Source organism: Chanodichthys erythropterus, chromosome 14 (assembly GCF_024489055.1).
Source record: "Chanodichthys erythropterus isolate Z2021 chromosome 14, ASM2448905v1, whole genome shotgun sequence".
Lineage (NCBI taxonomy): Eukaryota > Metazoa > Chordata > Actinopteri > Cypriniformes > Xenocyprididae > Chanodichthys > Chanodichthys erythropterus.
Window position 1 is genome coordinate 35,749,132 of NC_090234.1, and position 14,636 is coordinate 35,763,767.

The following is a 14,636-nucleotide window of genomic DNA, read 5'->3' on the forward strand; positions in this document are numbered from 1 at the left end:
CACACAGTGCTTCACAGAGTTGCACAGCCATTACTCGGCACGTGATTGGTCCTGGTTAACTATTTCAGTAAAACACGCCCACATGTTACATTTCTTTCTATTTTGGGTTTGTTTTTAACTCTCCTTTTTGAAATTTCTTGGATCTGTTTTGCCTCCATTTCTACCCAAACAAATGGAGGCCGCAGCTGTGTTGCTTAATGAGAGTCCTCAAATTAGTGCCTGAAGAAAAATGAAGCTATAAACTAAAACTAATATTTCCAATAATTGTGTTGGAAAACTCTTATCAGAATAACTTCTGCTAATTAAGCCTGTGTACATTTTTAGGTCAAGTTATTAAACTATATTTCATGTAGGTTCCTTTGTGTTATATATATTGACCACTATATTTAACGAAAGTAAAAAGTGATGCACGTTCGTTGCGTTTTAACAAGAAATGAGAGTTCTGTGTCTTTTCAAACTAAAATTTATCTCTCATTCACCTGCAACTAATTGGAATGTTATTTTTTTATTACTTGTCCTGATTGGTGGATGTAACTGCGAACCTCGCATCACACACACACAAACACACACAAACACACGTTTGTTTTTGTGAATTGTGGGGACATTCCATAGGATTAATGGTTTTTATAGTGTACAAACTGTATTTTCTATCCCCCTACACTACCCCTAACCAGGGCCGTGCACAGACCTTTTGAGGGGCATGTGCTAAAATGAAAAAGGGCACCCCACCAAATAAATAACAATAAACAATAATAATTTTTAATCGATTGACAGCCCTAATAAATAAATATATATGTATGTATGTATATATATATATATATATGTGTGTATATATATATATATATGTGTGTATATATATATATATATATATATATATATATATATATATATATATATATATATATATATATATATATATATATATATATATATATATATATATATATATATATATATATATACAGGGTTTCAGGGCTTCTTTAAAACTAATTATCATCTGTGAGCCATGTGCTTGAAGATGTTTATGACTTCACTGTGATCCAATGGGATGTCACTCTCAACACACATTAATACACACATTCTGCATGATATAAAGAAGCACAGTTACCTGATGATTCTGTAATGTTTTTAGTTTGTACATTACTGTAGTAAAACCATGTTTATACATGTGAAGACGAGCGGGGAGTATACAATACTAGATTAAAAAAATTATCTAGCGAGCAAATACATATTAACGTTGTAAACATTAACCATACTGTGTGACCATATATAATGTGATTAACTTTAAATATTAACGAATTAAGTGTATCGGCAGATAGCCATCATGAATCAAAGAAGAAATTTCTTAGAAATATATTTTACCTAGCTGACGAGGATCATTCGCTTCGTGTCAAACTCAAATGCAGTTACGCCGGGTTTTTGACCAGCGAATGTGTGCAAATGTGCAATATTTGTCATTAAAACAACATCATCACATTAGGCTACGTCATCATTAGGTTATGCGCGCTCAGTTTTTCGTGTTGTAAAATACGTTTGGCCAAAATCTCAATTTATAAAATATGTAATACTACTGTACTGTATGCACAGGCAATTTAAGGCTATTTGTAGGCTGTTGGATATGATGACTAACTTAGATTGCAGCCCCCTCCCTCTCTCTCCGCCGCCGGTCTCAGGCCTCAAATGTATAAAATATGAAACTTTATAGACATACTAGTGTTTCTTTCATAAAGACAACGTTGTAGCCTACTTATTCAAACAAAAAGATATTTATTTACCGTTGCAAGACGTTCAGCTGCAATGCTGTGGAACTTAAGTTCGCGCACTCAGGGGGCGGAGTTAAGAGGTTTGACTGACAGTTTGAGCTGATCCAAAAAGATTTTGTCACAAGCTCGTTTTAATACTTTTATTAGGCTAAATATATTTGTAAATCAGACAGACAGACGTAAACTGTGACCGATAGCATTAATTTATTGAAGAAAATAAATAAATAAAATAAAACACCTCCAAAAAAAAGGCACTTCGGAGTGAAAGGACAGAAAGGACCTGTGCACGTGCCTGCCCCTAACCCTAAACCTAACATTTTTACTTTCTCAAAAAAACTCATTCTGTATGATTTATAAGCCTTTTGAAAAATGGGGACATGAGGAATGTCCTCATAAGTCACCTCTTTTTGTAATACCTGTCATACCCATGTCATTATACACATTTGTGTCCTGATATGTCACAAAAAACATGCACACACATACACATACAGAAGTAACATGCATCAAATAAACATCACTGCGGACAAATCAGCATGATCAACAAGTAACGCAATCCTATTTTTCCTTCAAATAACAAATCGAGAGTGAACAACGAAAATCAAGAAAGGAATTTTATTTCACTATTTAAGATAACCCATCGGGCAGGGCGATGATACTTTTTGGTAGCCCGACTGGAAAACACATTGATTTTCTGAGCCCTGCAAATCATGGTTAAAAACTGCTTAAAATGAACAAAAGCAAACAAATCAGGCCCTCTTGAGACTGACGATCGACATTTTCTAAAGATTTTTCTGAAGAATTTAGTCCTTTTTTTGTTTCCTGCTCATGGAAAGTGCTGGACAGTATTTACAGTGGCACCCAACTAGCAGAGCTGGCCTTTATTCCTACAGCAGACTCTGGAGCCTTTGAGATTTAGTTGTAGGTGTGTGCTGCAGTCCCATGGGCTTATCAGGCCATCTGGCATGAGAGGATCGGAAAGAGCAGCATGAAAACATTCTCCCCCTGAGACCACCATGGAGCGCAGCCATCCTGAGCTCATGCCTGCCCGAGCTGAATCATTCATCAGCATGTGTGCATTTATTAGAAGAAGACATAAAGACAGACAGGGGCTCCTCAAACGCAAACATACAGGGTATAAGCCCCTCAGGGAGCCCCTCCACATGGGCCACAGACCTTAGCAGTCACAGTGCAGCAGACGAGGAGGAGTCAGAGCCTCATAAAAGACACAATCGCGACTGCCGGAGCCCAGAGGCTTTACTCATTACGGCCATCTGAATGGCACACAGCTGCTGCTCCACTATTCACCCCGCACATCTGCTCATGAAGACCCCGATACAAACTGCCTCTGCTATTCATCTGTTCGCCCTCCCTTTTTGCCGATAATGTCCGCTTTTTCCAGTGAGATCATGACCTGGCTTCTGGATGCAGGTCTAGCATAACTATGTTGGTGAGGTTTACTCTACTCTGATGCCACCTGGACTCTTTGACAGCACTGTATCAAAGCTTTGAGAAGCAGGGAAGACAGATCTCATCTCAACCTGACACACTCCTCAGTATTACTGACCAACACATGGGTCTACGGCTTGCCGCTGTTACACAGACACGTTTTGTTGTGTAGTTTGTCCTCGGGTCAGTTAAGCAAATAGCTTTAGGAACACAGGTGGCCAAGACATCTGCTCCTCTGAAACACATCAAGGTCAAGGAAAGCGAGTTTTGGCACACTTTTTGTTTTGGTTTTGGTTTTTACTGGTCCGATATATTCAAAATATAATAAATTATTATTGTAAGCCTTTTATTTTGCAAAATTAATGCATTTCCCTTTATCATAGATTATCTATGATATTTATTTAATTAATAATTCTCAGCACTGCTTTAGTTGAGCTGTCTTTCATGAATTTCATGTCTTATATCTTTTTCTATTTTCTCCTCTTTTATATATATATATATATATATATATATATATATATATACAGTATATATCTATAATATATCTAAATACAGTATATATCTATAATATATCTAAATACAGTATGCGCTTGAAAATTTCAGTCTTATTTCCCTGGAGATGCGAGTGTGAGTGTCAAATCACTTCCCTGCTGCATGATTGCCTGAAATAGCATCCATATAAACGTATTTACAAATAGATAGTTGATGAAAGGTTCACCACCTCCTAATCTGCCATCTTCAAAGTCAAATTGCAGTGCTTTTACCCTTAAATTCTGCTGGAAAATGCGGTCTTATTTTTAGCTTGATCTCAGCTCAGACCCTGCTGAAGGATCTTACGACTTCTCGTGCAAAATGTGATGATTCTCACCTTCAGTTGAGAGTGACATATTGAACAGCTAGTTCCTCATGTCTGGATTCGTGACACCCTGCTAGAGAATAGAGTTCATTTTAGGTTGTGTTAGAGTATGCACTTTCAGAAATTTTGTAGGGTTGGTTCTGTCATTATTTACTCAACCTCATGTTGTTTCAAACCTACTTTCTTTTACTTTTTGAACACAAAAAAAGACTTATGACACAAAAAAAGATTTATTTGGGTACGTTCATACTGATTTCTTCAACAACAAAAAAAAAATGAATGTGAATGGTGACCAGGGGCTGTCACGCTCTTAAGGTTGTTCACACCAAGGACGATAACTATAACGATAAATCATTATAAATGTAGTCCACACCTCAACTGTAACAGCACAGAGAAACTATATCATTGGAATCACTTTCAGAGTGATCTTTTCCACCTGATGAATGATAAAAACACAGCCAATCAGAATCCATCCTCCAGCTCCAACATTTAAAGCGGCAGACATCAAAACTGCAGCGCACATTAAAATAAACGGTGTGGATACTAATATAGTTATCTTTATAGATATGATTCTTGGTGTGGATGGGCCTTTAAAAGGATAGAGAAGCACCATTAAAAAAGTCATAAAATTAGTTCATTAAGATTCAATTTATACCATACCAAGCTTTAGGTCTGTTTTTTTCTAAAGGAGTTTGAAAGAAGTCTCTTATGCTCATCGGGGCTCCCTTTATTAGATCAAAAATACAGTAATAACTTACTATTTAAATTGAATAACTTACTATTTTAATGTATTTTAAAATATTATTTATTCCTGTGGTGGCAAAATGATCACATGATCCTTCAGAAATCATTCTCCTGAAGAAAGTCTTTTCAATTAAACCAGGATATTCTGCTCTAAATAAATGTAACGAGGAGTTTGCAACAGATGCTACCCCAGTCTCTGAGGAAGATTAGAAATGTTTTCATGCATTTAATGATTTTTATTGCAGTGGTGAAGTTACAGGTGGAGGAGGCAGAATCCAATATCACTGTACCTGAAGATGGATCAATCCGGCTGGGCTGCAGCATTCTGTCTCAGTCCTCAAAAGATTCCCGCTTCTCTGTATCCTGGTACGTGTACCGTTTGGGACAAGAAGAGGAGGATGAGCAAGAGTGTGTCTTTTCCATCGGCCATGATGCAGTGTTCGGTAATGGGAACTGCAGTCCTACAGAGGAACCTGGTCCAAACTCTCGCCTGCAGTTTGAACGCACCACCTCTGACCTGTACAGTCTGACCATCCAGAAAGCTCGGCCCAGAGATGCCGGCAATTACTACTGCCACGTGGAGGAGTGGCTACTGAACCCGCGCAATGCATGGTACCGCCTGGCCACCAACAACTCTGGAGTCACCATTGTTAATGTTATGGAGCAGGGTGAGGTTTTGCACTTTATAAGCACTAACCACATCAACACAATGTACTTCTGCTTGTTGTATATTCACTGTGTCCACCAAGCCCTTTTTACACCTGGATGTGTTTTGGTCTGTCAGATCACAATTGGACGATGCTAAATACAGCTGTAAACGGGGTCTTGTCCACTTTCGACCATTTCTGGAGGTAGTCAAAAAAGCTTTTGATCGGATTGCTTTTGTAGTGGAAACGCTCATGTGGTTGAATGTGTTCGAATAGACCACCTACTCTCCATCTACTGACCTAATGCATAAACATTGTGGAAAGTGTGCTAGCCAGGTGGGATTTAAACTTCGTTGGCTAAAGCCCCAAGTTTGGTTTGAAGACAAAAAACGGACCAAGCACAGTGTTCTTATGTGTTTACTTTTAAGGGATGTGTCTCCATTTAAGTTCACATGTAAATTGCATGACTTTATTTTGTCCATTAGATCAAAAGATCTGAAAAAAATCCATAGACCTTCCCCTTGAAGAAATCAGGAGTGAAGTGGTCGAAAATGGATAAAACAAAAAGTATAAACGGGAACGTGTCTCCCTCGTCTACTTGTGATCTGATCGACCAAAACGCATCTTAAAGGGTTAGTTTAACCAAAAATTAAAATTACCCTATGATTTACTCACCCTCAAGCCATCCTAGGAGTATATGACTATCTTCTTTCCGACGAACACAATCGGAGATATATTTAAAAATATCCTTGCTCCTCCATGCTTTATAATGGTTGTGAGGGGGGTCATGAATTAGAAGTCTAAAACAATCTTTTTTAAAGAGAAATGTCTGAGGATTTTGATATAAGAGAAGTTGTTGCACAGCCCTATTTGTTTGAACCGTGAGAGGCATCTAAGCTTAAAGGGATAGTTCACCCAAAAAATTAAAATTTGATGTTTATCTGCTTACCCCCAGGGCATCCAAGATGTAGGTGACTTTGTTTCTTCAGTGGAACATAAATGATGATTTTTAACTCCAACCGTTGCCGTCTGTCAGTCAAATAATGGGAGTGGATGGGAACTTCTACTATAAGAGTAAATAAAACTTGCTTAGACAAATCCAAATTATACCCTGCGGCTCGTGACGACACATTGATGTCCTAAGACACGAAACGATCGGTTTGTGTGATAAACCGAACAGTATTTATATCATTTTTTACCTCTAATACACCACTATGTCCAACTGCGTTCAGCATTCGCTTAGTGAGGTCTGATCGCGCTCTGACAACAGCAGTGATGTCTCACGCATATACTTCAATGAGTGCTAGACATTACTTCCACTGTCAGAGCGTGATCAGACCTCACTAAGCGAGTGCTGAACACAGTTGGACATAGTGGTGTTTTAGAGGTAAAAAAATATATAAATATTGTTCGGTTTCTCGCACAAAACTTTCGTTTCGCTTCTTGTCTAAGCAAGTTTTATTTACTCTTATAGTAGAAGTTCCCATTCACTCCCATTATACAACTGACAGACGGCAACGGTTGGAGTTAAAAATCATCATTTATGTTCCACTGAAGAAACGTCACCTACATCTTGGATGCCCTGGGGGTAAGCAGATAAACATCAAATTTTCATTTTTGGGTGAACTATCCCTTTAAGCTACTACTACATCCTGCATCATACATCGTGTCAGGGGTTACTCATTTGGCGCAAGTCGACTTGCACAGTATGCAAACAGCCGTCTGCCGGAAGCTAGTTATTTTAGTCTATAAAGTTTTAAATATGATTATTTTTCTTACAAAAACCCATTGCTTCACTTCAAAAGGCCTATATTAACCCCCTGGAGCTGTAGGGATTCTTTTTTTATAATGGATGGATGGATTTTTTTTGGGCTTCAAAATCTGGTCCCCCCTTTACTACCATGATAAAGCTTGGAAGAGTAAGGATATTTTTAAATATATCTCTGATTGTGTTAGTCTGAAAGAAAATAGTCATATACACCTAGTGAGTAAATCATGGGATACATTTATTTTTGGGTGAACTTTCCCTTTAATTCGAGGTGTAAAAAGGGCCTCACAATGCAACAATTTGCAACAGATAGATAGATAGGCTGCAAACTGCACAGTAATCCAACAATAGTCCCTTGATACCTCTGACACTCTGGGATAAAACCATAGTATACTACTGCTTAAAACATTTCATAGCACAATGCCTACTGTTTCACCTTAGTTTGTAAATTAATAATAGGCAGTATGCAATGTATAGTAACAGTCCAGGCTACAAGCCCAGATAGTTAGCTTGTGCTGCATTAACACTGAAGACAATATTTATCGCTTGTCATTTTATCATGTTGGTTCGGACACAGTGTTCACAGTACACTCTTTTTGTTCTAATACATATTATATATTATTGTGTTAAAAATATTCTAACGTGTTAAATTATTCTAACTCTGTCACACTTCTCCCCCTTCTCTAGTCTCTACACTACAGTCAGTGGTTTGTTCCAACGACTCCCTCTTCTACTTCGTATTCTTCTACCCCTTCCCTATCTTTGGCATCCTCCTCATCGCGGTCCTGCTGGTGCGATACAAGAGCCGCAGCTCCAGCAAAAACCAGGAGGGAAAGAACGGAGCACCACTCCTGTGGATCAAAGAGCCCCACCTCAGCTATTCCCCAACCTGTCTGGACCCCCCAGCCCTCAGCCTTCACCCCGGCTCTGTGGAGTAACAGTGACACAAACACGACCCTGTCTCGCTCAGAGACTCGCTCATCTACACTCTCTCTCTGACTCTCTCTCTTTTTCTTCTCCTCCTCGTCCATGATGAGGCCACCAGAAAGTAATCTGGGCTTCTAGCCTGGTCTATCAATCCGTCCATATGACTGACTAAGACCTTCCTCAGTTGAAGTTGCCATGACTACGTCGGCTGCTGGTGGTGATGCCTAGACATTTGCTTTTCTTTCTTTTTCCAGATCTTTTTTTTTTTTTTTTACTTCTCATTCATGCTCTTTTGTGAGAACCTTTCCTTTGAGGTGGCAGTATCCGTGAGCCTTGATGTATTTTACCTGACTGACACCAAACTCCTTCCCTCTCCGGGATAAGAAACAGTTTCGTTTTGCCTTTTTTTTATTATTATTATTCCCGTCTATGAAGTCTGGTGGAAACCATTGCATATTATTTGTTATTTTTGTCTTTGCTGATTTTTGCTTCAGAAGACTAGAAGGTCATTGCTGGACCATGAACGTTTCTAGTGACAATGGTGTATTGATGAAGGAAGAAAAGGACATTCTTTCCTCGAAAAAACCTCGGAAAGCTGACAATGGATGTATATTGATTTTGTTTGTGTGCACGTGCCACAGAACTGCCTCTGTTTAAATGGATAGAGAGCCCTATTGCCCACAGACTCGAGGATACACGTGAACCCCAGCTCATCCTCACTGCCAAAGACCAGTTCAACTTCAAAAGCCACAAATTCTAATTCAAAGACACCGAATAGGATTAGACATGAGTAATGTGAGTCATCTGATGTCATCCAGCTGGAAAAGACAGTCTTGACGCTGACACGTTTCCTCGTCACTGGAGCTCAGATGTTTCTACATGCCCTCAAATTTCACATTTCATTTCTAGGTATTCTTGACCTTCCCAATGTTAAGAAAATCCATTTATCTCCAAAAAACCCTTTTGTATTTGTGTTTTTGTATGTTTGTGTATATATACACAACTGACCCCACATTTAGTGAGCGTTCGCCTCAGTGTCCTCATATTTTCATAATGCAAGGTTGAATGGAAACAAAGGGGGCATGAAGGGCTTTTCTGAATTTTTTTTGAAGTTTGTAAAAACAATGTCTTGAGGGAGACGGCTGACAGGACACTACATACTCAAGGGACATTCTCAGTGCCAAGACCTTTTTATCATCCCACGTGCCCTGTAATGATCTAAGAGGAAAGCTAAGAAATTGACAGGCTTCTGCATAGGCAATATGAGTTATGAAGGGATTAGAAATTTTGTTTTATCTATATTCTACATCACATCAGTTGTTGTTGTTCTTCTCTTTATGGTTTTGTATTTAAAATATGGTTCCCGATCTTTGTGTTACTGCTGAAAAGATTGTGAAAACGTAATGCGCCGTCTCATAACCTGTAACCTGTGAAGACCTAATAGTGTGACTATATCTCTGAGGGTGAATTTAGCATCTAAATTATTGTCGGTCTCCATGGACATTTCAAAAACACTGCCATATTTAACACTGAAGATGCTATAACAGTGCTTGATCATTGCATTTGCTCTGCAATTCACACTAGTCCTGTTTCATACACGAAGGATTCAAGCTCCATACTGAAAACATTTAGAGCTTAGCTGTAGCGTGAATGAATTTTATGTTAAATTTTCTTTCCTGTTCAATTTAAACACGGACTACCAAACGTAACGCGTTGTCTAATAACAGCAACATGCGGTCTGACACCAAACTGGACGTGTCTCACTTATACACAACATTGGTGACCTGCTAACAGTGCGGCTTTCACTCAGAGTGTGATCTGGGTCACTGCCGCACTCATGTGATCTCAATAGTCAACATTACAGCTTTTCTGTAAATTAAATTTAGATCCACTTGAAGCTTGTGGTAGTCTTATTTATTGAATCATAAAACTCCTAGATAGAATATGTGAACTTCATAAATCAGCATAGACAGAATGTGGCAGAAATAGCAGTGAACATTTAGGCAACTACAGTATAACATGGCTAATTATCGTGTCTAGAGGATTATGAGACATGAGAAATCTGGGAATCTTCATAAAGATGATACAGTGATTTCGCTCTCTTTATCTACAAAATTTTGTTGAACTGTACAGTGCATGAAGAGTAAGGGGGACATTTTATTAATGTCTGAAAGTTGTGTCGTGACATCATGTCAGATCAATGGCATCCTCATCATCTCCACCTTGTGGAAGGCCTCGCTGATTCAACACACCTTGTTGGGTTGAATGAATGTTACCCATTCTAACACAGCGGCCCTCAAATGTAAAATTATTTGATCAATAGGTCAGCCTTCCTCAAGCAGGAGATGTGTAATGTGGAGTGTGATATTGCGGTTCTGCTGTCATTCAATCTGTACAGAATTATTCAGAACTCTAAATAGTGTTTTTGTAGTTCAACATGCCCAGCTGAATCATAATGTTCTCACAATGTTGTAAATGCATTTGGAGGGCTGCATGTCATGGCTGTGTACTGGCAGTATAGCTGCAGAAAAACAAAACAAATGACAAAAAATATTGTGTTGATGTGTGTTCAGTTCAGCCAGTGCTGCTTTTACAAGTGGTGATTTTTATGTTCTTTTTTTTTAAATAACCAAAATAGTGCACTGAATATTTAAAAAATGTTGCCATGTTTTTTTATGCTTCTGTGTTTTTGTTGTACTCTGTTTAATTTTTGTTGTGTTTTTTATATCTATACTTATTTTATTCAATTGTAGCAATTGCTATTACGAAAAGGCACTTTGCTATTGTAAGTTGATTGCAATAAAACATTCAGTGCACAGCATTTTAGATTGTGTTTATATAATGTATAAATTGCTGTATATGGGGCCCAATTTACAAATGTTAAAGCTGCATTCTGAAACTTTTTTTGGTTAAAAAACTTCCAAAATCAATTTTGAGCAAGTACATAACCAGCCAGTGTTCACAACTATCTCCTTATCTTAGCCCGATTCACAACGGTAAGCCTGTAATAATGTTTTCTAATTCGAGTGGTACTGGTAGGTTTCCACGGGAAATTCGAGCATGCCACCATTCGTCTTTGCATCATTATGTCACATCCGTTTACATAAAGAACGAGTCCCAACTAGTAGGCTATATGGCATGCTACAGATGACAGATCATTTATATTTTTTTCACACAGCAGCTGGAATAATTAAAGGTGCCATCGAACGTTTTTTTGCAAGATGTAATATAAGTCTAAGGTGTCCCCTGAATTTGTCTGTGAAGTTGCAGCTCAAAATAACCCATAGATTTTTTAAAATTAATTTTTTTAACTGTCTATTTTGAGGCATAATTAGAAATGCGGCAATTCATGCTGCGGCCCCTTTAAATCACACGCTCTCCGCCCCCTCCCGAGCTCTCGACTCTATCACAGCATAAACAAAGTTCACACAGCTAATATAACCCTCAAAATGGATCTTTACAAAGTGTTCGTCATTGCGTAATTCTCATAATCGTGTAAGTATGGTATTTATTTGGATGTTTACATTTGATTCTGAATGATTTTGAGGCTGTGCTCCGTGGCTAACGGCTAATGCTACACTGTTGGAGAGATTTATAAAGAATGAAGTTGCGTTTATGAATTATACAGACTGCAAGTGTTTAAAAATGAAAATAATGACAGTCTCGTCTCCGTGAATACAGTAAGAAATGATGGTAACTTTAACCACATTTAACAGTACATTAGCAACATGCTAACGAAACATTTAGAAAGACAATTTACAAATATCACTAAAAATATCATGATATCATGGATCATGTCAGTTATTATTGCTCCATCTGCCATTTTTCGCTATTGTCCTTGCTTGCTTACCTAGTCTGATGATTCAGCTGTGCTCATCTAGACGTTAATACTGGCTTCCCTTGTCTAATGCCTTGAACATGGGCTGTCATATGCAAATATTGGGGGCGTACATATTAATGATCCCGACTGTTACGTAACAGTCTGTGTTATGTTGAGATTCGCCTGTTTTTCGGAGGTCTTTTAAACAAATGAGATTTATATAAGAAGGAAGAAACAATGGTGTTTGAGACTCACTGTATGTCATTTCCATGTACTGAACACTTGTTATTCAACTATGCCTAGGTAAATTTAATTTTCAATTCGATGGCACCTTTAAATGTATCATTTTGATGGCGGATTGTATGGTATGACAAATTTACGTTGGAGATTAGACTGTACACAAATTGAAATCTACAAGTAACGCTAATACACACTAAATACACAGTCATGCAATGCTGATGTTGTTAACATTAATAATTTGAGAACAAAGTATAACAATATTGATTGCACGGTTTGATGTGAAATGAGCTAAGTGATCGCAGATTTAATCACCATTGGCAGCGCAATTTATTGTAAAGCTTTTTTTTTCTTGGTCCGAACAAAAGTGGCAGACATGTTGCTTACTTGTTCAGATGACATTTTTCAGTGGAAATTCTTATTTTGGTCATACTTCAAGACTACAATCTGTAATTCTGAAGTATCCACACCTATGTGATTGACAGCAAACATTAGATTCATCCGCGCTGAGGAGCTGTGCCAATGCACAACCCACATAAAGATGATAATTTCACAAATAAATGCAATTGCAGGTTTCAAACAGAGATGGCGATAAAGAGGCAAAACCTATGGACTGCAGCTTTAAGAGTTACTCAAATATTTTTTCAATCTTTTCAAACTAAACATTTGGGTCCACCTACATTGACTTTGATTGTATTTTTATTTTTTTTATTTTTTTTTTAGACATTTTTCAATATATCTTCATGTTCCACAGAAGAAAGTCATACAGGTTTGGAACAACATGAGGGTGACTAAATAATAACAGAATTTGCATTTTTGGTTGAACTACTGTATCCTATTAAAATAAGCTTTTGAATTTACCATTACGTTTTTTAGTACATATTAGTTAGGTTCAGCTAAAGAAAAAGGTTTCTGTACTTTTCTTCCACACACCTAAATAAATAACAGAAGAGTTTGTGAATCTCCTTGACCTCCAGGGCTTTGAAGAAAGTGGAAAATCCTGTCTCTAAAGACACAGGTGAGAATGGTATGTGACATATATTGCAGTCTTATCAGGTCTGAGTAAGTATTGTGGGGTGGATGATTTGGGTGGCTGCAGGCTGGTGTGTTATTATAGAGGGCCAGTGCTTGTTAACCTCCAGAGCAGTGCGGTGGACTCATATTGAGAGCTTCTGTCCCTTCCAGCTGCTCACAAACCTGGTTTAATGATGGACAGTGGCCAGTCTTGGCATCTGGCTGAATTATGATGTCTGGATGAAGACGAGCCTTTGTGCTTTGTTTACCTAATGTTTTGTGACGTTCTGTATGTGTAATTGCAAATTATAGCAGTTAGTTCCTTGGCTCTCAAATTTGGCATCCCTGCATTGCTGATATTTAACCCAAACACAATGGAGGTTTCACTTTTGTAACTGTTGTGTTTTACGGTCTTCTAGTCTGTGTGCTGCTTGGTGACACTTCTTTTGGAGCCATTTTCACTGGCAGAGAAAAGAATATACAATCTAACTGGCCAAATGTTGTCAGAAACTCAGCTGAGTAAGTCTCTAGCACCCCTAATGAAGCAAATTTAATGATGTGAAAACACTTTTGAATTTAAAGACCCATTTAAATTGATTGGCAAGTAGGATGGGGATAGCATTGGGCTCATTTTAGTCTTTTGTTAGGTCATAGCCATTAAAGGATTAGTTCACTTTTAAATGAAAATTACTCCAAGCTTTTGTTACCCTCAAGCCATCCTAGGTGTATATGACTTTCTTCTTTCTGATGAACACAATCAGAGAAATATTAATAAATATCCTGCGCATCTGAGCTTTATAATGGCAGTGAGCAGGATCAACAAAGTATGAGCTGAAGAAAGTGTCTCCAACCACATCCATCCATCATAAACCTCCACACGGCTCTGGGGGGTTAATAAAGGCCTTCTGAAGCGAATCGCTGCGTTTGTGTAAAAAAAAAATCCATATTTAACAAGTTATGAAGTAAAATATGCTTCGGCTCAGATATTCAACATGGATAAATATGAAAATGTCTAGAAATTGCTTCTTGATTTAAGAATTTTAAGATATTTGGACTAGAAACAAGACAAAAACTCTAAGTTAGAACATTTTTTGCAGTTATTCTCAAGTTAGGCAAGTCGAATCTGATCTAAATTATAAGCATTTTAAAATACTTACAATCGGACAGAAGACTTCTTCTTAGTCTGATCTTGCTCAACATCATAAATCAATGCCCCGGGAGGCAGATGAAGTCAATGTATTAGTTTCTCTAGCAGTAGAAATATTCTACAAATTTCTTTGTAAGTTAAAGTAAAAAAGTTTTTTGATCAAGGAATTATCAGCAATGGTTCTGGTATCAGAGAAGCTCTTCAGGTGGTCACGAAGCAGCATCTGATGTCACTGTCATCGTCACGGATATTTAAAGATAAAGTAGT

General features: G+C 37.9%; 1 protein-coding gene across 1 annotated transcript in view; it reads left to right on the top strand.

The window, feature by feature from the left end:
• igsf3 (immunoglobulin superfamily, member 3) overlaps nucleotides 1-10,918 on the top strand; it is a 177,785-nt gene extending 166,867 nt beyond the window's left edge. The window contains exons 8-9 of the mRNA XM_067410553.1: nucleotides 5,055-5,477; nucleotides 7,912-10,918. Coding sequence (XP_067266654.1) covers nucleotides 5,055-5,477; nucleotides 7,912-8,162 — 674 coding nt within the window. The 3' untranslated portion in view covers nucleotides 8,163-10,918. The remainder of the gene's footprint in view (nucleotides 1-5,054; nucleotides 5,478-7,911) is intronic.
• Nucleotides 10,919-14,636: the final 3,718 nt, after the last annotated feature.